Genomic DNA, 22,264 nt, shown 5'->3' with positions numbered 1-22,264 from the left:
TCAGAAACAAAGTTTTGTTTACGCAAAGTATTCAATAACACTCAGCCTTTCCTCTTCATAGTTTTTATTATTTGGGCTACTCATACACAAATTTGTATCCATATTGCCTTAAATTATCAGCTAATTATTTGATATAGATAAAATATATTATTATAGGTAATAAGCTAAATGTTGCGCACAGACTGACCTTGAGTCCTTGCATGATTATAAAGTTTATTTTGGTAAAAGAAAGATCGTTAAATCAAAAAATCCTATTTAAATCAGAGAGCCCAATGGCCGGGATTTAATTTAAAATAATAGAACATGACAGTCAAAGACAAAAAGTGTGATAACAAATCAACCAAAGTCACCGTAAAACACAAATTCAAGAATAAAATATCAAAGAAAAACTAACTTGTTTTTGTTTGATTTAAATTGTCCATCAAACTTTGTGTAATTGTTTCATTGTGTTTCTTATTTAATTAGGTTTCAAACAGGCAACAATTAGGAGGTTTTTTTTTTACTCTTTTTTCTTCAGTGCATTTTCTTCTGATCGCTCTGCTTTAACTGGTTTTCAGGAGGTAAAGCTGACAGAACACGACTATCAGGCTCCAAGTCGCTTTAATACGAGTTTTATAAGGGGTCTCAGTGTCCGCTCATATGAATGCGTTTTAAATCAAATCACAGATGCACTTTTATTCAGCCGGTTAAAATAGCAGAACAAAACCGTCTTTAGAAATAAAGCTTTTTTTATTCCTCTGGGCTTTTTTTAAAAAGCGGGGAGAGGGAAGCAGAGAAAGGCCGAGGGGCGCCTCCTCCGCAGCTGAGGGTGACAGTTAGTTCATGGTTAACAGGATCAGGAGCGCACGGCTCAGGCCGCACACTTCTCCTTTGCGCACTGCGCCGCCGCTCTGCGCGCTGAATGAAGCCTGTGCAGAAAGAGTGATATTTAACACATCTGTTAAAGCGTTTTGATAGCAGAAATCCCTTTAAGACATTATTCCATGACGAGGGCCAGATTGAGTGTTGAGAATCCTATGAAACCCAAAAAGTGATTTACATTTGAGATGCTGTGCAGCGTCTGCACCTAAAGAAGAGACCATTCACAATAAAAAAGATACTATAAATCAATGTACTATTATATATTCTATTCATATCATGGGATAGACTCCTGCTTACTTTTATCCACCTGTAGCTGTTTGTATTTGCAGCACTGAAACTTGAATAAAAGAATAATTTTGCATCTTTAACGAGTATATTTTGATATCCCGAGTAACAGAAAGACACCCTGAATGGAAAGGAATAAAGTATCGTTTTCTAAGGGCTCATTAAAATTCCCATATAATGAGTGAATGTGTAAAGATTGCTCTTTAATTAGGCAGCTTGCCTCTGCCAAACAAAACAAACTGAAAGGAAAGTGGTCAACATGCAAAATTGATGACTGAGCCTCTTTTGTGGTCGTCACATTGTGTGTTGCTTGCTTATGAAGTCTAATGCAATCATAAATTGCGTCCTCTGGCCAATCAGCGAGCCGGGGGATGCTGCATGAAAGCGACCCATGTGGAGAACTTTGTTGAGCCCCATTGTTGAGGCTGTCAGCGCTGAGCGGAGGGTCGAGGGGGGGCCGACTGCTATAAAACTCCTCTCCCCTGAGTGAGGAGACCAGAGGAGTTAGCAGCCATTCACACGACTGATTCTCCCAGCGACCACCAGGAGTATCTCAGCTTTCCTTCACTGACTTTTTCCAACCGGGACTATGATGATCCCAAGCGTCCTCGCGCCACCAGCGCTGTACCCGGGGCTGTACCGGCCCGCCGCTCTGCCGCTGCACCAGACCCTGCCGTCTGTCTTCCCCTCCCACTCCAGCTTCCTCGTTGAGGACCTGCTGCGGATAAGCCGCCCCGCCGCCTTCATAAACCGGACTGTCCCATCAGTGAGCGCCACCCTGCCCACAGCCACCACCACCGTGTCCTACTGCGGCGTGCCCGCGGAGCGCGCCGTGGCCACAACTGCGATGACGCGCGACTCGTGCTCGCCCAAAACGTCACTGCCGAGCAGCAAGGACCCGACTTTTCTCAAGTTTGGAGTGAGCGCGATCCTTGCACCTTCACCAAAGACATGTGAGTAAACGCGCTCTGCTGTGTTTCTACATTCAGAGAGATTGTTAACATTATTCCATCATTCAGGAATTCTTGTTTTTAACACGTTGTGATGTTCCTCCACAGCGTCCTCTCCCGCTACAATCCACAGCCTGCATTCCAAGACTTTCCCCTTCCCCTGCTTTGATGGAACCTTTCACCCCATCTTCAGGACGCCTTATTTACCAGGTAGGCACCACTTTTATGCACGTCCCCTTTTATGCCAACCCATCTTTCTGCGGGCTCAAAGTGTCTGAACTAAAATGCATCAAAATGTAAAATACATTCAGCTCCTGTCATAGATTTTTTTTTTCAACCTGAAAACAAGAAATCACTGTCTCATTAATGGAGACTGTTGGCTCTGGCCTCTGCCCGGACCCACCCACCCACCCCCTAATTAACCAATTATCCCAAATCGTCACGCTCTAAATTTGAGGCGGGGTGGCGAGTTATAGTCCCCCCTGTTTCCCATTGGGGGGCGTTTTGGCATTTCCCCGGCACTGCGTTTTCCCACAGAGCCCGGGGGGCCACAGGGCCGCAGTGGTGGGCAACAATGCCCTTCAGCACCGTGACCAATTTGGTCAGCTCCCACCGGGCAAACCACCCACACACCCCGGAGAGTGACTTTTACCAGGGGGGCCAAAGGCGTGAACCAGTCATGCACTAATTTCCCTATTAGGCGCTATTGAGAGTTTTCAATATTCTCACAAGACCACATAGTGCGTCGTTGTTCCTTGATTCTGCTGTGGCCACAGGGCACCTACAGTCAGGAGGAAGTCCAGGCAGCAATTCGCAGAGAGGGGAGAGTTTTGGGAGGTGGGATTTTGAAGTAAAGCGAAGCCCAAATTCGTCCAAAATATCCCAGCTGGTGAAAGTTTTCCCCTTGCAGGCTGCGTTGCTCATCGGATAGGTTACCACTGACCCCCCAATCCTCAGTCTCTCTGTGCCCTAAACGTTCCTCTATTCTCCAAGCGCGCCAATCAACCAGTCGAGATAAAGAATAATCTCTTAGAAAAGTCTATAAAGTCGCTACTCCGTGCTTTTCATTCAGCCAAATCATAATGGAGATGGAGTCTTTTCATGGGCTCAGCTGAATGCCTCAACAAAACAACTCCAGCGCTCTGAATAGCTTTTCGTGTTCATTTAATGAAAATGATTTGAAGGCACGAAGAAGAAGAAGAAGAAGAAGAAAAAAAAATCCCTCCACTTCTCTCTCTCCCCCCCTCCGGGCATCAGTATTCTGGTATGCAGTTGTGTTTAGTTTGAAAGTGTAAATCTCCTTTTGTTGAGATAATATATGGCCTTCGCCGCCTGTCCAGAGTCTTTTCTGCGTTAGTTCATTACTACACAATTACCGTTCACGGTTTATTAACTCCTCTATCCGCCCTCACAGGGTTCCTTAAAGGATATGCTACCTCTTTACCATACCAATGCGGTTGGGGACCGGCCAATGTGCTAATTAGTCACCTCGTGCCATTTCACTCAAAACGGAGACGTATTGCCCAGTTCCAAAGGGGGGAAACTTCCAATACTAACGACGGAAAACTAAGGCCTTAAAGAGAATCATTATATTCATATAGAGCCTCTATGAAGTCTGACAGCTTTTAGGTTTATAAAGTAGAAAGAAAATCTGCTGATCCAGCTTTAAGTTGGTCATTTGTAGCTGCAGAGTGGTTTTAGGGATGATTTGTTTTTACTTACTGTTTGGTAAATAAAACCAAGCTAACGTGTATTTCTCTTCTGTTTTTTGTGTTGCAGTGTCTTCATCCGTTGTTCCCATCCCCGGGACTTTTTCGTGGCCCCTGGCAGCCAGAGGGAAACCCCGCAGAGGGATGCTGAGGAGGGCTGTGTTCTCAGACGTGCAGCGCAAGGCTTTGGAGAAAATGTTCCAGAAACAGAAATACATCAGCAAGCCCGACAGGAAGAAACTCGCCACCAAACTAGGACTCAAAGACTCTCAGGTAAAACTTCTGAAGTGTTCACGTGGGTTTCAAGTGGCCAATAAATCGTGCGTAAAAGCGCTTTAACGCATTCCTTACGCAGAGCTTTTTCACTAATCACTTTCTGTTCCTCTTTAGGTGAAAATCTGGTTCCAGAACCGACGGATGAAGTGGAGGAACTCAAAGGAACGAGAGCTGCTGTCCTCAGGTGGCTGCCGGGAGCAGACTCTGCCCACCAAAGCCAATCCGCATCCGGACCTCAGTGACGTTGGCAAGAAGTCCTCAGCCGAGGATGATGAGGAGGAGGAGATGGAACAGTTTGGAAGAGAGAGAATGAGGGCGGCAGGGTCAAGCATCAGCTCTCCGTCTCTTTCCAGTAAGCACTCGGACTTCTCAGAGTCAGACGAAGAAGAAATAACAGTATCTTAATTTATTTTAAAAAGGGAATATAAAGATATAAATAACTCACAAGAGACTGTGAACCGGTTTGTATGAAACTGCCGACCTCAAACAAGAACACATAAATGTCTGTAAAAAAACAAAACAAAACAAAAAAAAAATGTTTGACTCCACTTTGTCACTTCATCTGCGCATGCGCACTGTACAGGATCTGCTTCTGAGACACAGTTTGCTGTTTTGCACAGCTTTGTTCTATTGTACAGTTTTGTACAACTTTGTATGGAAATTTTATGCCAAGATTATTGAGTTACTTTTACCTTGACCTTGAATAGAGTTGTTTATTGGAAAGATGTAGTTATTTCGTTAATAATTTATATGAATTTGTTTAATATGTATGTTGTATCATGTGCTGTATATATGTCTATTCCACACTTTTTGTACAAATACCAAATAAATTGTGAACAATTGCAATTCCATTGTGCTTGTGTTGTTTCAAAGACGACAGTTCGACTGAATTCATTCATAAATAATTATTAATTTTATTGAATCACAATAACTTAAGACTAGTACAGTGATAGATTTAATTCAACGAGCCCTGGACAGACCAGGTGTGACAAACGGCACCGATCTGCTCTGATGTAAAGAGACTGTACACAAAATACTCTTTTTTCAAGTACTGTTACAAATCAGCTAGAAAAAAGTCATCAAATGTTCCAAGATAATCAACTATATACAAAGTTATGTTACATATCAAAAATGTACATAGCAAAGAAGGCTAAACATTCATTGAGTTTGTGAGTAATAAACTGACATACTGTTTCAAATGCTTCAAAGACACCCGCTCGTCTGAGAGCGGGCGTTACACGAGACAGACAGCAGATTCAGTCTCTTTGTGCTTACAAGGACCGCAGCAGGAGAACCTCGAGAAAATAAAACACACAGACACATGAATGGACGACAAATCCAAATTAAGTCTGCACAAGTCTGGATCCTTGCTGTACATCTCGGCAGTGCTGGACAAACGCACATGCAGCTTTTGGCTTCCTTTTGGGGATCAGAATGAATGTTGCATAGGATCTGTGACAAAAACACTGAAGCAATGTATGACCCACCCCGGCTTTAAACTTGAGCTCACCGTTCCTGAAGGGCAAGCTGGGAGCTTTAAAACAAAGAAAAAGTCTGTTTTCTTTCTTTTTTAAGCCACAGAAATGACTTTGAACCCTTTTACATCATCAGTCAACCACATGTACCTCCATACCTTAATTATATGAATATACACAAAGAAGCATGTATGCTAGTTTTCACTTAATTAGTCCAATTTATGACATTTTGTTCCTCACAAATCACATAATCAAAAGAGACTCTGATCAAAGCACAGTACAGGATGGGGATGAGGTATAAAATCAACACGTTTTTAATCTTCCCTCATCAGTCAAATATTCTCATCTCAAGCATCAAAACACATCACATATATATCTTTTCTGTCTTCCTCTCTCTAGTGGTCCAAATATTTACACCAGCTTCACAGCACTGGGTCATTCATGCATACAACTTAATATTTAAAAAAAAAAACAAAGTACTGCTTCTCATTCGCGTCCCAAGCCCACGGCGTCGGTGTTTGATATGATGAGAGGTCGACCTCGCAGCCCTGTTTAGTTTACAGCCACTTAGACGAATAAAGAATCAGCGTAATGCACATAGTCTGTTAGAAAAGAGTAAGGCATTGTTTAAAAAAAAAAAAAAATCAGTCCAGCACCATTTAATATTTGTGCTACAACAGCCTGTTTGGGCCAAATGTGCGTGGAGACCACAAAGGTTTATTAAGCGGTTAAAGCGATGTGGTGGAGACAGAAAAGACATCGGAGAGTCAAAGGATAAATCCAGCCATTGTGAATGTTTCAATCTGAGTCAAGGCCGTTTCATCGTTGCCTGGCCTTTGAAAGAGCTACAGATGTTGTACCAGATGAGAAACACTTTCTTTATTTTCAGCAGGTGTGACTTGTGCTTGGGTCTACAGTTGAACTTTTTGCAATTTGTGTCGTTCTGCTTTTTTTCACTGAGCTCTGAGGCAGGATCGAAGTCCTACAGAGTGTTAGGAGGGAGTGTGGTGCACATTTTTGACCAACCGGAGACAAAGATTCTCCTTAGCTTTCAGATATTTACATCAATTTTGGCATTGAATGTGTTGCTTAACTGTCGTTGTTTACATGTTTACATTATGGAATTGCATTCCCCGCTCACTCTTTTATGAGGCTTCTTTTGCACAAATTATTATGCAACCACACCGACTGGTTTAAAGAGCAAAACTGAATGCACTTGCAACAAAAAACTTTTCCAAATAAGAACATTCTTTGAAAATCTGAAAGTTTAATTTGTGTTCGGATTGCTCTTTTGAATCTGAAATGTTGCCATTATTGCCATATATCATGAAAATTGTCACTTTAACCAAGAAAGAGACGACACAATGTTCAGGTTAACCACGAGGAAAAAAACTTTAAATTATTATTTCTGTGATTTTCAAATGTATCACATGTCTAAAAATTAGTGTTTTTTTTAAGTAATCCAAGTTTTCATTTAAAATTCAACAAAACATGAATCACTTGCAATGCACAAAGTTTGCTCTTTGACTTCTTCTTGTTTGATTGCAAACAAAAACAAATGTGTCCCAGTTCTCTTTTGAATAAAGATATTTCATGTATTTGGTATGCATTATTTATTATTCCTGCTCTTGTATTTACTCTCCGTGGACGCGTACCTCCGTCGCTGACCATTACTTCTAAGGTTTTTTTCAGCTCAGAAACTCGGCATGGATGTGTAGTTCGGATCTGAGTGACATCAAATCAAACAGCATCTGGAGCTGTGATCTCTTTGTGGAGGTTCTCAAAGTGTGAATAGAAATGCTGCAGGACTTAACATTCACTTTGGCTCGGTTTACCCTCCAGGAGTGTCACAGATAACTTCAGGCTGAGGAGGAGCAGAAAGCAGCTGAGTGTTGATCCATCCATCACAACCCGCCAGCAGCAGCAGCACTGATTTGTGTTCTCAGCAGCGGTTACCTCACTGCTGCAAGGCTCTGTGTCGCCATCTGCAGGCAGCTCGGGTGCACTGCACTCAGGGGAGGCTGGAGGACTCCTGGCTGGTGTTTGCTGATGATGATGATGATGATGATGATGATGATGATGATGATGCTCACTGACAGCGACAGGCTGTGTGCTTTAAATTCTGAAGTAGAAGTCAGGCTCCTGACAAATGAGGAGCCACGGGCCACAGCGGTGAAGAAAAAAAAAATGCAGCCCAGTGCAGTAAAATCTTTCCTTTTGTCTGTTTTTTTCCCCTTATTAAATATTTGGGTTACCTGCACCCAAAATTAAGGTTGGCTGGATTTTGTGGCGTGAAATTCTCACAGCAGAGACAGTTCTTCTGATAAAGTTCCTCCTGAAAACGGATCCCAGTGTAGCGTTGTGACATCACAAGGTCGACTCCAGCGACGAGTCCAGGATGTCGTCCTGGTGGCTGTTGCTGTTGGAGTCGCTGTCGTAGCTCTGCGGGCTCGACGACGTAGCCGCCTCCTTCAGACGCATCAACATGTTCATCTGAGGACAAAAAAAAAAAACAACAAGTGTCAGTCCGACCGAGCTTTCAAACCAGAAGATTAAAGAAGCATCCGTTCTCTTTGAAGGCCGTCGCACTCTTTTTCTTCACAGGTATTTTTTCCTCACCAGTGGGTCTGCGTCGCTGTCGCTCTGCGGGGGCTCTTTCCTGAGCCCTTCCCTTGGAGCAGAGTAACCATCGAACCCCACGTCCTCTGGGCGGAGCTGCAGCAGTGGGGGCCATTCAGAAGGGGTTGGCGCGGCCGACCACGGGTAAGTGTCGATCACCCAGGCAGCAGGGTCCTCCCACGCAGCCCTGCGGCCATACAGCTGCAGAGAGAGACACAGAAGATGTGAGACCGTTAGTGTGGCGGGGATAACTGAAGGCCAGCTTTGTGTGGAGACGTGCTCTAATAACAAGTTTTCACAGGTCAGGAAGAGAATGAAAAGGACATAGTGGGAGAGAGTGGGGGATGACATGCAGCAAAGGTCCGAGGTCGGATTCGAACCCACGGCCACTTCAACAAGGACTATAGCCACTGTACATGGGGTGCGCAACATAACCATTAGGCTAACCAAAAAACATTTGCTGCTTTTGTCTCTTAAGGGCTTTCCTGCTTGTAATATCAAATTTAAAAAAAAATTAAATCAAGAAATTTTAAATTTGGATGATCATTTCTCAGTGTTTTTACATTTCATGGACCTTTTATTGGGTTGGTCTCAAAGTTATCCCAGAAGGATAGCCACAAAAATCGTAAGCAATAGATTGGAGAGGGGAAAAGACAGAGCGGTGGTTCTCAACTGGTGGGTCGGGACCCAAAGGTGGGTCGCGTAGAGCTGTTTTCAGTGGGTCGTGAAAGTGTCAAAATATCTGTGAAGCGCTTTCTAATTGTGTTGGTTTTGTTCAGTTTCTTGCATCTGTTACATGTTTTGTACCGTCCGAGATCCAAACTGCACAATCTTTCATCAAAGAAATCTGATCAGTTTAGAAATTTGAGTCGGTTTTCTCATGGAGGTATTGCCAGTGGGTCCTGAGGCTAGACAGGTTGAGAACCACTGGTACAGAGCCAAAACACGCTTCCTAAACTAAATAATGCACGGAAAATAATTAACTAAACCTAAGTTGTCCGGGAGACCCAAAAAAAGCAAAGGCTGCCAGTGAGGCCTTAACAGTTAAAACAGAAATCTGGTATAGCAACAAAACTACCCAGCACCCCAAATCTGAAACTGGGAATGGACAGCTAAAACACAGAAAATTCTTTGTTTGTGTTTTTACAGACTTCACACACACACAGACAACTAGAGGAACCACAGGGAGACACGCTCACTACCTCTGAAGGTGAGATAATGAGTCAGCACAGAACACTGGAGACTCAGAGTATATACAGGCTCCCCACACCTGAGTTTAGTCAAAGCCAATCAGTCACACTCACACACACACACACACACACACACACACACACACACACACACACACACCTGACGATGATTCTCTCACCAATCTCACTGAGTAGAAAGAGTGAGTGCCCTCACATTGTATTAATCGGCCATAAAAAAGAATTGGCTAATAACTGGAGGATTCACACACGGTTATTTGCAGCCCTAAGGGTTTCCATTTCAGCATCACTACACCTCTGTTTCCCCTCCAAGCTAACAGGAGACACAGTCCCTCCCTTTAGTCCTTCTTGGAGGCCGCGCTCTGCTGACTAGCTGCTGCCTAATTAAATGAGATGCTAATTATGTTCAGATTGAGGGAACAAATTGAATCCATTTCACTTTGATGAACATGATCTTCTGAGAGGGCAAATCTGAGCAATTCCCAGACTCATTACCCCCCTCTGCTGCACTCAGCTGGATCCTTCAAAGAGCGGGCCAAATGAAGATGCATCATAGATACGCTGGATTGTTACAGCTTTGTTGTGTGTGTGTGTGTGTGTGTGTGTGTGTGTGTGTGTGTGTGTGTGTGTGTTAGTGTTACCTGCAGTCCCTCTCGGACAGCCTCCAGCATGTACGGGATGATGGAGTAGTTCCAGAGGTCGGTGAACCAAACTCTAGATCCCTCCACGTCCATGGGACAGGACAGAAAGAGGCGAGGTCCTGTGTGGGAGAGAGCAGCAGAGGTGAGCCACTGATTGTTTTCACACTTTTTTTCTTTTTTTTTTTCTTCCCAAAAGTCTTGCATCAGTCTCATACCGATGGTGACGTCAGAGGAGCTGTGTGTCTCCAGGAAGCGGTTCAGGTGGTGCCAAACTCGCGGGATCCAGTCGATGATCTTCACCAGCTCCATGTTCCGCGTCCGGCTGCCGATCTCCGTCTCGATCAGCTTCCTCCTCAGGTATCGACCCAGGAAACCCTTCACGGGCTCCATGTGGTTCGCACACAGCACCCACCTGATCACAGAACAAACAGTACATTAACATCATCCCCCAGGATGAAACGCAGCAACCGAGCTGAGATGAACGGAGGGCAGCAGCAGCAGCAGCAGCAGTGTACCTGAAGTTGTGGTGGAGCTGCAGGTTGGGGGCAGATGACGTCGCTTGGCTCATGGTGCCGATTATATACGGGCTGAAAGGAGAGAAGAACACTGATTATTATTATTATTTCTAAATAGGCATCATGAGACAAATTTTAATTTTAACATCATTAGGAGAGCAAATAATTTTTCTGGTGAACTAGGCATCTTCGAGGAACTAGGCTTCATTTCTATCATTATTATGCAGATGAATGTGGGAGTGTGTGTGTGTGTGTGTGTGTGTGTGTGTGTGTGTGTGTGTGTGTGTGTGTGTGTGTGTGTGTGTGTGTGTGTGTGTGTGTGTGTGTGTGTGTGTGTGTGTGTGTGTGTGTGTGTGTGTGTGTGTGTGTGTGTGTGTGTGTGTGTGTGTGTGTGTGTGTGTGTGTGTGTGTGTGTGTGTGTGTGTGTGTGTGTGTGTGTGTGTGTGTGTGTGTGTGTGTGTGTGTATGGACTGACCAGTGCTGGTAGGTGCAGTTGAAGACGCCGTTGAAGATCTCTCCCAGGGAGCTGACATGATGCAGGTTGTCCAGAATGACCACTAGAGGGCTCTCTGTCCCCGGGACGCCGCTGCACTGCTCAGCCAGACCGGAGAGGTACTGACGCAACTCCTGCAGACAAACGGAGAGAATAATATGAATATATTCTTTCACAACACTACAAACATCTAGCAGTATGTTTGGATAATTGATGGTGACGCTTGAGTTCTTTGCTTGACTTCATTCGGACTTTAGAATTTGTGTTACAATGCAAACATTTTGGTATGTTTTCAACCTGGTGTCCACAATATTTTAAAGGCCATACTTAACGGAGGCTTAAAGAGATTCTGCTGACCCCGCCTTTCAGTTTGAAGACATATACGTTTTACAGATGGCCTCGCTTTGAAGTACTTGTGCAAATTCAAATTTGTGGTCCAATATTTTCACATTTGCTCACAATTTTGTAATAACTTTGAAGAAATGAAATACTTTCAAAACCTTTTGAAAGCTTCGTGCATTCATTCTTTAGCTTTTCCAAATATTTATACATTTTTTTAAGCTTTATCTTTGGGCTTTTTATGCCTTTATTGTAGAAACAGGACAGTAGATAAGAGTCAGAAACCAGAAGGAGAGAAAGAGAGAGAGAGAGAGAGAGAGTGGGGAATGACATGTGGGAAAGGAGTCACAGGTCGGATTCGAACCCAGGCTGCCCAGTTTGAAGACTATAGCCCCTCTGCATGGTGCGCGCATGCTAACCAATAGGCTAGTTCAGCTAGGTTGGTTTCTAGAACAGAATATTATCTACAACTTGAGCCCCAGAGATAAGAAGTGAAGGTTCAACAACCACAAAAATGTAAAATACAGATGTGCATATTTACCTTGCTGGACTTGTGGTCCACATTGAACGTGACGACAGCGTGCGGGGTCAGAGGCCGGCCCTCGAGGAGCAGCAGGTGTCGAGACAGCTGATTGGCCAAGTAGGTCTTTCCTGTGCCGCTGGGGCCCGACAGGATGACGCGTCGGTGCTCCTTCAGCAGGGAGACGTAGCGCTGCAGCATCGGCTTCGGGATCAGAGTGTCGAACACCAGAGAGTCCACGTTCTCAGTGCTCACGCCTGGACACAAAGGGTCGGAGGATTAATGAGGCGTTATCCTGAACTTTAATCGACCCTTATTATCACATACCAACTGAGACAAGTACTGCTGCCTAGTGACGATAAGCTAACTGTTGACCTTGATGTGTTAAAGCTGCATCTAATGAAACATTTCAATAAAGAAATCAAAAATTACATTAATTCGAAACCTTACTTTTGTAAAACAAATAGCCCAAAACTTCTTATATACTTATAGTGTAACAACCCGTACCTTTGAGCTGGATGTTGATGGTGTTGCTGTCTCCCACCAGGTACCCGCAGGGCAGTAGCTCGGGCGTCTGGGCGGCGCTGAGGCAGCTGGGTCGATGGATTTCTCCGATGTTGTATCCCTCCACGCTGTCTGAGCTCAGGCCCAGCTGACTCAGGGGGTCCACGTGGGTGATGTACTCCTGTCAAGACACAAACACGGCATCACAAGGATAAATTTCTGATATTTATTTCAGGAATCTAAATGTATTTTTCTGTTTTTAAATTAGGCTTCATGGTGACTGAATAAAGTAGTAGATTTTTGAGATTCAAACTTTAATTGTATACTTTAGGATATCATTGGGACCCTAAATATTAAAAAATAAACACTGATGGTGAGGTGTTTACCTTGAAAAGGCGTCGGACCACTCCATCCAGGACGTCCCACTTGGTTTTACCGCTCACGCCGATGCAACCAATCAGAAAATGACGAGTCCGACCCTCCTATGATTGAGGAAACATAAGTTGTTTTAGATGCTGAAAAAAAGGGAATGATAGTATTTTGAGTTACTTTTCCAAACAGGCCTCACCTCTCCCCACTTGCTGGCCTCGTCCAGACTGACGACCATCTTCACGTGTCGGCCCTCCTTCCTCATCCCTCCTTCTCCCCCGGTGTCGTCCAGCAGCATGTCTGATAGGACGGTGGAACAAAGTCAGACAAGGCTTGTTGTAATTTCCCATTTCTCATTTTCAATTACCAAGATAAACCGATGACACTGATGTCATACAATATTGTGACAGACTATTGAAATACCTGCACTGAACAGATACCCTTTAATGAGAACATTTTAGTAAGAAGAATTCAGACAATGACAATGAGCTCAGTCTTACCCAGGCTGGTGGACTCGCTGGTGGTCAGGTTGAGGCTGTGCTGGGACAGAGCCGGCCCGCTCCCCTGGGCCTGGCTGTGTGTGTGAGGAGGAGGAGAGGATGAGATGGAGGCCTGGGAGCCCATCCTGCTGCCATGATTCTCCACCTTCAGACGGTCATTCTCTGACTTCAGCTTCTCGATCTCCAGCTGCAGACACATAAACAAAAACACATTTATCATTCAAGTCATACGAGTCAACTTAAAGGAGCAATATGTAACTCTGACACCTAGTGTTTAAAATGGGTACTACAGTCCAAATTCAAAACATTGGAGACAGCTGTCCACCCCTGTCTACTCCTTTGAGCGGGTTGCCATATCATGGACACTGAAGCTTCAGTGTTTAGCCAGCTCCTGCATCTGTCTTGAAACCTTTCTGCGTTCTAAGCTCTCTCAATTTTCAAAAGCATCTCCGATATGTATCCTAGTTTGAGCACTTTTCTGCTGTTTTGTGTGTATTTTGTGTGTGTGCTGACCTGCATGCGGTTCATGGCCTCCCTGAGCTGGTCCAGCTGATGGGCGGAGCTCAGAGCCTCCAGCCGGATATCCGTGAGCTTCATCTCTTTCTCCCTGAGCTCACTGCGCAGCTGCATCACCGTCTCCGCCTCGCTGTCCAAACACTCGGACAACCTGTGCACACACGAGCAGGAAAACATGGTTTAGTGGCATCGAAGAGTTAGGTTGTTTTCCTAACTGTAATCTATAGTAAAAAAAAAAAAATCTGTTTTTTGATTTTTTTGAATGGAAAAAACTACTGCATATCCCTTATTGTCCTGCAATCACATACAGTTATCTGTGTTTACGTACAGAGAGTTGGAGTGTGTGTTCCTGAGCATGTGGCTGGAGGCCGCAGAGCCGTTGTGAGGCAGTTTGGGCGACGACGGCAGCGACGAGTCGGTCATCTCCTCGATGTCAGAGTGAGACGAGGCCGACTTGGGAGACTTCTTCTTGCTGAACGCTTGTTTGAAGGAGCTCCTCAGCTGCAGGTCAAAAAACAGACACGAAGAGAGAGAGAGGGACAGAGTGAGCAGGGACGTCATCCCAAAAACACTGAGAGGAAGACGAGGAGGAAGAGGAAGAGGAGGAAGTGGAGGAGGAGGAGGAGTGTGCCGGGAAAGTGAAGAGAAGCAGCTGCTAAAAAGTGCAAGTGAAGGAGAAAAAAGGGAATTATGGGTAGACTGTCTTATGAACCTGAGCTCAGCTCTGAAGACAAACACTGAGTGAGTGTATGCAATGTGTTGAATTATGTTTTTAAGAAAAGGTTTCATGTAAAGCTACTGATCTATACTCTCAGGGATCATTGTTTTGATTTTCCTAGATAAAAAATTACAAATATGTGGAAAGAAAACTATTTGTGGGGAAGCAGATGGCAGTGTACGGAGTCCTTTAGGGGACAAATTTGAACTCGTACTTTTGGACGACTAAAACACAAAGCTGTGTGTTTAAAATGATGTTAAAACATTTCATGAAAAGATGAATCAGCCATCAGAACAGTTAAAAGTGTGTCTGTTCATCTTTGCAGAGCTCATTTCAAAGAAGCATTCAAAGGTGGATTATTCCTTTCCAGAGCTGTGTGTCAAGTATCATAAGAGCAGTTTTTTTTATTTTTTTATTATTCAGGGAGAGGCAGTGTTGGAAAGGAGAGGACAGGTACTACAGCAGGAGGAAAAGGAACTGAAGTTAGTAACCTAGAGAAAGTGCACGGGGTGAGGCCGCTTTGATTTCACCCAGCGTACCAGTCTTACCTCGTAGACCTGCCGCATGAAGCGAAGCAAAGGAAGACAGGGAGACAAAACAGCACATGTTCATATGGGTTTGAGTGTGTTAATGTGTGATGGAGGGTTAGAGATCAAACTATAGGCTCCTGCAAGACTGGAGCTGATTTGATTCGAGCTCCAGACAGCTGCAGGCTAACGCTACAGAAACAACCACCGTGAAACAGGAGGTCTTTGATGATCCATTATGAGCTTTTAAACACACACACACACTGTACATGAGCACCTGCATGGAGGAGCCTCCTGTGGGGTCTCATCTACTCAAACTATGACAGCTGGAAGCACACACACACACACACACACACACACACACGGGAGGATCGTTTGTTATCACTGCGACATGAAGCAGGAAACTCTACACGAGCTCACGTCTTTTAACAGATAACACAAAGCACGACACCGCTCGTCCTAAAACTCAACATCAGGATCGGGTTCTGGCAACCACGAGGCAGCTAACACAACATGGTTTCAGTTTACAGAACGACAGAGAGGATACAAACGTTCGTACTTCGCCGTCTCTGACTTGACCTCCTCCGGTGCACAAAAAAGCCTTTCAGCAAATATCACAGAAAACAAGAAGTTAACGTTCTCCTAGTTGTAGAGGTATGAGAGATGTTCTGATCGACACTTTCAAACTACCTATGAGCTGACGACAGGACTCGATACTGGCACGTACGTTTTGATTTGGTCATTTGCAGGACAAGAAAAGACGACTTTAACCCGTTTTAGTTCAAGTTTGAAACTCCACATTGTCTGATTTCTTTTGACTGCAAATCATCAAATCATGACTTGGTATTAAACCGGTCTGAGTCTATGGGAATCCTAACTGTGTTCACCTTTTCCCCAGAGAAAGATGCCTAAAGAAGGGAGAAACCCAAAGACATGACACCATCACAAACATTGACATGCGCCGAAAACGAGAATTTGTTTGGAACGCATCACTCATTGAAATCATCTGGTTATGAAATGTTTTTTTTACATATGCAGCGTCTTACCCAGTTCTTCTTGTTCTTCTTCTTGTTTTTAGCGTCGGCGTCCATGTTGGAGCCCACACTGGAGTGGCTGGTGGCGCTGGTGATGCTGCTGACGCTGTCGGACGAGTGCTGCCGCCTGATGCGCAGGTCAGGCTGCTGATGCTGCTGATGATGATGCTGCTGAGGACTGCCGTTACTGCCGGCTGAGGAGAGACAGGAAACACGTGTTGTTATCACGAATTAGTCTTCTGCCCAATGACAGCTGGGATCGGCTCCAGCCCTCCCACTCCGACAAAGAACAGGGAAAGCGGTATAGATGATGGATGGATTGTGTGTTATTGAAACAAACCCTTTGAAATGCAACTGGTAAAAACAAATAACTGATCTTGAAGTAGCAGCAGTTCGTGTGTACCTGTCCTGTCTCCTTTATGCGTGAGCTCAGGTGTGTTGATGACGCCGTTGATGGCAGCCTGAGCAACAGCGTTCTGCTTCTTCAGCAGCTCGATGGTCTTCCTCAACTCATTCAGCTCCGAGTCCTGCAGAGAGAGAGAGAGAGAGAGAGAGAGAGAGACATGAGGATCTAACCCCAGAGCAAGTCTTTGCACGTCTTCTATGAGCATGCTTTTACAATCTGTTCAAAGAAACACGAGGAGCTGTTCTTCACCTTCTGCTCTGCCGTCAAGGTGAGACTCTTCAGTCTGATGGTCATGTTGCCCAGACTCTGTTCAAACGCTGCCACCAGGTGAGCCTGCAGGAGAAACACACCAACATGTTACACCACCAGCACCAAGCCAAAGACACCTTAGATGGTTTTGTTTCTCGTTCATTTTCCACATTTGATTTGCTGACAGAATACCACACGCATCACTTCATAAGAATTTCTAACTAGATGATAAAAAAAATAATGGCTACATCCAAATTCTCCGACCCAAAACGGAGATATAAATCTGTCAACAAGACTTCAACCAAGTTTCATCTTTTACTCCTTCAGATATCTTGCTATAATAAACACTGAAAAGAGAAAAGTCAATCTTCATGATAATGATTGGACACCTACATGACCCGTTCTTCTGATTGGCTTGTTCTTAAAGCTTTTACTGAACTCGGTAAATCAGCATTTTCTTTTGATGCCCCAAACTCTTGGAAGGCCCTCCAACAAACTCTAAGGATCGGAGTTCTTCCCTCTCTTCCAGAGTTTAGGAAATGGATTTCTAGCCACTGTTTTAAAATGGATCACAGTAGGTTTTTGTCACTGATTCTGAGCGTTTGTTGTGTTTTGCTTTGTTTGTGCTTGTAATCTAGACAGCATTGGAAATGAGGGAAACCTCAGTGTCCTTTCTAGAATAAATAAATAAAGGTTTGAAAATTAAATTAAATTAAATGAAACACGGAGATGAAAGAGGGAGAAACTTGAAGAAGTGTCCTTCTGCAAATAAAAAGGTTTTCTCATAAAACTCTCCTGAAGTTGTATCTATACTGAGAGGAGTGAAACCTTCATTACATCTCAGTGGATCCTTCTGAGATGCTGCTCCTGAAGGGGAATCAGACCAGCACAGGGGTGGTAAAGTGGCATGAGTTTAAGGGTTGTTACCTCGCAATGTAGCTAAAGAGGGAGGGAGCTAACTGGACTTCTGACATTTGATTTACGACCATGAGAGATATGAAGATATCTCCTTTAGGATGTCATAACCAACAAAGACTTGGAGTTCATGCTGATCCTTAAATACCTACTTAGAAAAAGTTAGAGCTTTCTGCTTTACCGCTGCAACCTCGGGGCTAAAACCCCAAATATGACATCAGTCCAATAATCTTGGTAGCAAAATAAAACCACATACAAACTGTCATGTAAAATAAGAGCAGCCTGTAATAAATGCTTTCCCCCTGAAGGTCAGGTTGAGGTGGATTGGTTTCCCACACTCCAAACACAGCACTGAAGCCAAACGGTTACATCATCACTACCAAAAACACTCCACTGAACTATAATCACTCATTACTGCTGAGGCCAAAGACTTTAATGACGGAAGAGTGGAGTCATCTTCAGGTAATCGTCTTTTGATTTCAGTTTTTTTTTTTTCTTTTAGGCTCTCGGATTTCAGAGCTGGCAGAGTGAACGGATCGTTCTAGATGTTTTTGGACAAAGTGACAACCGCATGAGACGCTTTAAACGGAGACAGGATGGTTCACGCAATCAATACAAGCAGATTTCAAAGGAACATGTGGGCACTTGACTGGGTACGTTTGGTTATTTGTAATCTTTTTTGAGGTCATCTGTGATCTTAATGTAATAGAAATCTGCCATGTCAGCAGTTTTTAAGAAAGCCCACCATGACTTAATTCCAATATTTCGCCTATAAAAAGTTAATTAATAATAATAATAAAATAATAATAATAATCAATTAATAAAAACTTTGCTTATAGCACCTTTAAAGAACAGAGAGCCACAAAGTGCTCTTAAAACGGATAAAAACAGAAAAATCAACAATACACAAAACAGATGACGCAAAAGCAAGTCTCAAGAAAAAGGTCATAAGTTGCTTTATTAAGATGTCTGTCAAGGCAAAGCGTTCTAAAATTGTTAGAGCTATGACCCCAAAAGCACAGTCTCCCTTGGTCTAAAGTCTGAAAGGGTGGAACCACCAGCAGACCCTGATCAGAGGACCTAAGAGATCTGCAGGGAGTGTAAAAGGCTGTAGAAGTTCTGTTAGGTAGGCTGGTGCCTGTCCATGCAGGGCTTTAAGAGTAAGAACAAGAATCTTGGATTCAGATCTAAAATGTATCTGAAGCCAGTGTAAAGAAAACAGAATGGGAGTTATGACCTTTAAGAGGACCTGGTTAATACTGGTCTGCCTGCAGCAGTTAAGGGATGTTTTGCTAAGAAGATGATGAGATGCTAAAAGTGAATGTGTCAATAAGCTTCATGTTATTAGGGGTCAATTGCTTTTTCTGGTTTTGCATATTCATTCTGCTGGTGGAGAATTAAGAAGTCTGTGTTATAAATGACATGTAATGAAAGAATGAAATATAGAGTTTGCTTATAGAGTGCCAAAAATCTGAGCAAGATTTGCCTCACATATCTAAAAGTAAAAGTAATATTTTAAAGGGTTAAGTACACATGAAATAACCACTTTTAAAGGATTTTAAAGCCTTGTACTTTTTGCTGATTGTGCATGTTGAGGCACACCAGTTGAGCAAGTGTCATCCATGGCGGTATTGTGTCAGGGTTTAAACATTACAAATGCCTGCAGAAGGGTTAGGGTAAAAGTGAGTGTGACGGTTGAGTTGTGTTGACGGACAGGTGATTCCAGTCGTGACGTTCTTAGAGTTCCTGCCTCGGGGTGCTTCAAGGTGTGCTCAGATAATTCATCATGGGTTTAATGCTTGTAATTAAATATTTCAGCAAAGCCCGTCCCCCCCACACTCCATTCAATCCCACCTTCATGACCCCCCCTCCCCACACTACCAGCTCCTCTGTCTGCGCTCTGTCTGTGTTCATCTTTCAACAGTCGCACCGCACCTTCTTGTATCGAGGCGTCATCAGCTGTAAATCTATCAGTCCACATCTGGGACAGTCTGTGTGCTGAGACTTGACTCCTCGCTGTAATCTAATACCCTTTGCCTTCCTTCCATATCTCTAATCCGCGGCTGAACCGGGCGGCGCGCTCTGACTCAGGCAGCAAGATTACAAGCCGAGCGTGGCAAGACTTGTGCAACATCAGGAGGGCAGGGTGGCAGAGAGGTTCGTGTCTGCAGACGCTTAACCTGACTTTCTGATGGCTCTGCCAGATGTGAAATTACACCCTCTGTGAGGAAAAGTGCTCTGCGGGAGTTATCTGCTCACTATTTGATGAATATCACGAACGGTTCTTGCGTGTGTTTGGGTGCTTGAGGAAGGGACGAGTGCCAGATTTCACATCTTTCTTTTGTTGAGTCTTTCTGCCATGCAACATACATTCTAATCTTATAGCGGCATCATGCTTTTCTGCAATTATCCATTTAGTTAAAACTAAAAGTCAATAATGTCTTAAATTGTAGAATGCACTTCCAAGAGATCAGCCTGTAAAAACACATTGCTATTATAGGGATTGTCTTTGCACTTCATTTTATGACACTATAGGTCTGTCAGTCCAACACTTTTATCCCGACTGAAATAACCCAAAAACAAGTTTTCAGCATTCATTTTCTGCAAACAATGACGCCCACTGACTTCTTAATCCCCCGACTTTCTTCTGACACCTTTATGAGTTCAACATTTTTAGTTTTGAGTGGAATGTCTCGACCACTACTGAATGAAGTCCTGGAAATGTATGACAACATATATGACACATATTTGATTCCCTCAGGCAGTGAAAACTTTTATTTAGTTCCATCAATGAGATCATTTTTAGTAAATACTTAAAAGTAGCTGTGATACCGATAGCATTCCAATCAGTGTTACATTCACTTTGTTACTTTGTTGTGAATTTGAATTAAAAATGTTTTTTTTTTTAAGGAGGTGTTCGCACATCCAACTATCTCAAAAAGTAGATGCGTAGGGCGACAAACTATTACTTCAAAAGAAAAGAATCCTGCACACTACTCTTGCTAAGTATCACAAATTTATGCTAATCCATGCTAATTTTAGCCATGTAATCTTTAGCATGTTAGCATACTTAAAGCTAAAAACTAGACTCGCATTCTTGTTCATTTGTTCACTTAAAATGTATTCTTATGTTATATTTTCAGATGGAGAGATAATAAATACAGTGTATGTAGTAGTAGTAGTAGTATATAGAAAAACTAATGGGATTGTTTTGGTATATATATATAGTCACCTTTGTAAAGGTCATCCTTTTACTCATTGGGTAAATAATACTTACCTTAAAAAAAATGTTAGAGAATTATTCGGGGAGAAGTTTAAAAGCTTTTTGTTGCTTATAAAGAAAATGTTTTTCCTTGAGTCTATTATGGATTACTTTAGTGGCACGATAAACATTTCATACATGACAGTAACAAATGAGCTTCTTCAGGAATGTGTGTGTGTGTGTGTGTGTGTGTGTGTGTGTGTGTTTGCAGGCTTGATGGCTTACATTGGCGCTCAGTTGTGTCGTCAGGGCGGAAACCTTTTCCTGGGAGGCGTCCAGCTCCCTGCGCAGCTTGCGGATCTAAGGACATTAAAGTGCATGTCGTCAAAAAAGCTCCAGATCTGAAGCATACAGACCTGCTCTATAAAGCATGCTGTAACCGCACATACGTATATGCACATGCACAATGGAAAAAAAAGAAGTGGTGGTAACAAATGAGGGAGTCTCCCAGATTGGAGCTCTGATATGTTGAGGTTAGGAGATGAAAAGCAGCGGGGGCATAAAAGAGCACATACAGGTGTACGCAGGTGTTCAGACAGGAACAAGAGCCCGCTACAGGGTCACGCACAATACAGTTACACGTGTAACCAGACACAACTGTGAAAACGCCCCCCGTGTTCCAACAAGTCCAGCTACAGCACATAGAAAATTAAAGAGCGGAGAGAAACACACAGGAAAGAAGGGATGTGGGCGGGCCGATGCTTACCTCCGACTGTGACTTCTCCTCGTTCTGTAAAAACAAACATCAGAAGAAGAAAAAAAATAATCATTAGAGGAAGTACTCTGATAATGAAAAAGAAGAGCAGATCAAGCTGCCTGAGGTCACGTCATGCTTCACGCACATGACTCCTGTTTTGATTTATTAGCTCCATAGAGAAAAAGCTTTATAAACTGTGCAGGAGATTGTCTGAAAGCAGAGCTATCCTCCTGAAGGCATTTCACTGAGGTACCCATGTGTGTGTGTGTGTGTGTGTGTGTGTGAGAGTCCATTGTCTCTATAGGCTGCACACTGAACAATAGTAAGAAAAGACAGGTAGGAAAACACATACAGAGAGAGAGAGAGAGAGAGAGAGAGAGAGAGAGAGAGAGTGAGCAAAACATACTCTTGCACGAACACAACACACCCAGCCGTTACTGCCGCTGTTGAGCAAAACAGTGAAACATGCAACACCCACGTTTACATGTAAACAAGCTGTACCCGGAAATGTCTTTCTTTGACAGGTGTGTTTACAGCTCATTTGTAATAAATGGTCAACCTCAAGGTTAATTTATATTTTCAGCCACTGTTCTGTCTCACTTGTTTTAATCTTTAATGCCCACAATTTAAAAATGTCTTGCACGGTCGCCATCCAGTGGCAGTTTTGTAACAAGAC

The 22,264-nt window shown here is 43.5% G+C and overlaps 2 protein-coding genes across 4 annotated transcripts in view; one reads left to right on the top strand and one right to left on the bottom strand.

Annotated features, from left to right (window-relative positions):
* The first annotated feature begins 1,633 nt into the window (after positions 1-1,633).
* On the top strand, positions 1,634-4,927 carry dbx1a (developing brain homeobox 1a). Its single transcript, XM_061060490.1, has 4 exons — positions 1,634-2,099; positions 2,205-2,306; positions 3,876-4,078; positions 4,196-4,927. The coding sequence occupies exons 1-4, from the start codon at positions 1,736-1,738 to the stop codon at positions 4,484-4,486; spliced, it is 960 nt and encodes a 319-aa protein (XP_060916473.1). The 5' UTR covers positions 1,634-1,735; the 3' UTR covers positions 4,487-4,927.
* A 44-nt stretch (positions 4,928-4,971) lies between these two features.
* Positions 4,972-22,264, bottom strand: part of nav2a (neuron navigator 2a) — a 125,880-nt gene continuing 108,587 nt past the window's right edge. For all 3 annotated transcript variants that reach the window (XM_061060240.1, XM_061060302.1, XM_061060375.1), the window contains 18 exons: positions 21,598-21,621; positions 21,117-21,191; positions 16,715-16,798; positions 16,463-16,586; positions 16,072-16,253; positions 14,109-14,281; positions 13,778-13,931; positions 13,265-13,451; positions 12,964-13,064; positions 12,782-12,877; positions 12,399-12,576; positions 11,913-12,148; positions 11,015-11,166; positions 10,540-10,611; positions 10,240-10,436; positions 10,025-10,143; positions 8,176-8,376; positions 4,972-8,049 (listed from right to left, as the gene is read on the bottom strand). In XM_061060240.1, coding sequence (XP_060916223.1) covers positions 7,924-8,049; positions 8,176-8,376; positions 10,025-10,143; positions 10,240-10,436; positions 10,540-10,611; positions 11,015-11,166; positions 11,913-12,148; positions 12,399-12,576; positions 12,782-12,877; positions 12,964-13,064; positions 13,265-13,451; positions 13,778-13,931; positions 14,109-14,281; positions 16,072-16,253; positions 16,463-16,586; positions 16,715-16,798; positions 21,117-21,191; positions 21,598-21,621 — 2,481 coding nt within the window. In that variant the 3' untranslated portion in view covers positions 4,972-7,923. The remainder of the gene's footprint in view (positions 8,050-8,175; positions 8,377-10,024; positions 10,144-10,239; positions 10,437-10,539; positions 10,612-11,014; positions 11,167-11,912; positions 12,149-12,398; positions 12,577-12,781; positions 12,878-12,963; positions 13,065-13,264; positions 13,452-13,777; positions 13,932-14,108; positions 14,282-16,071; positions 16,254-16,462; positions 16,587-16,714; positions 16,799-21,116; positions 21,192-21,597; positions 21,622-22,264) is intronic.

The sequence above is a fragment of the Labrus mixtus genome, chromosome 1 (assembly GCF_963584025.1).
Source record: "Labrus mixtus chromosome 1, fLabMix1.1, whole genome shotgun sequence".
Lineage (NCBI taxonomy): Eukaryota > Metazoa > Chordata > Actinopteri > Labriformes > Labridae > Labrus > Labrus mixtus.
Note: the sequence above shows the minus strand (reverse complement) of the source record. Positions and strands in the feature narration are given on the sequence as shown.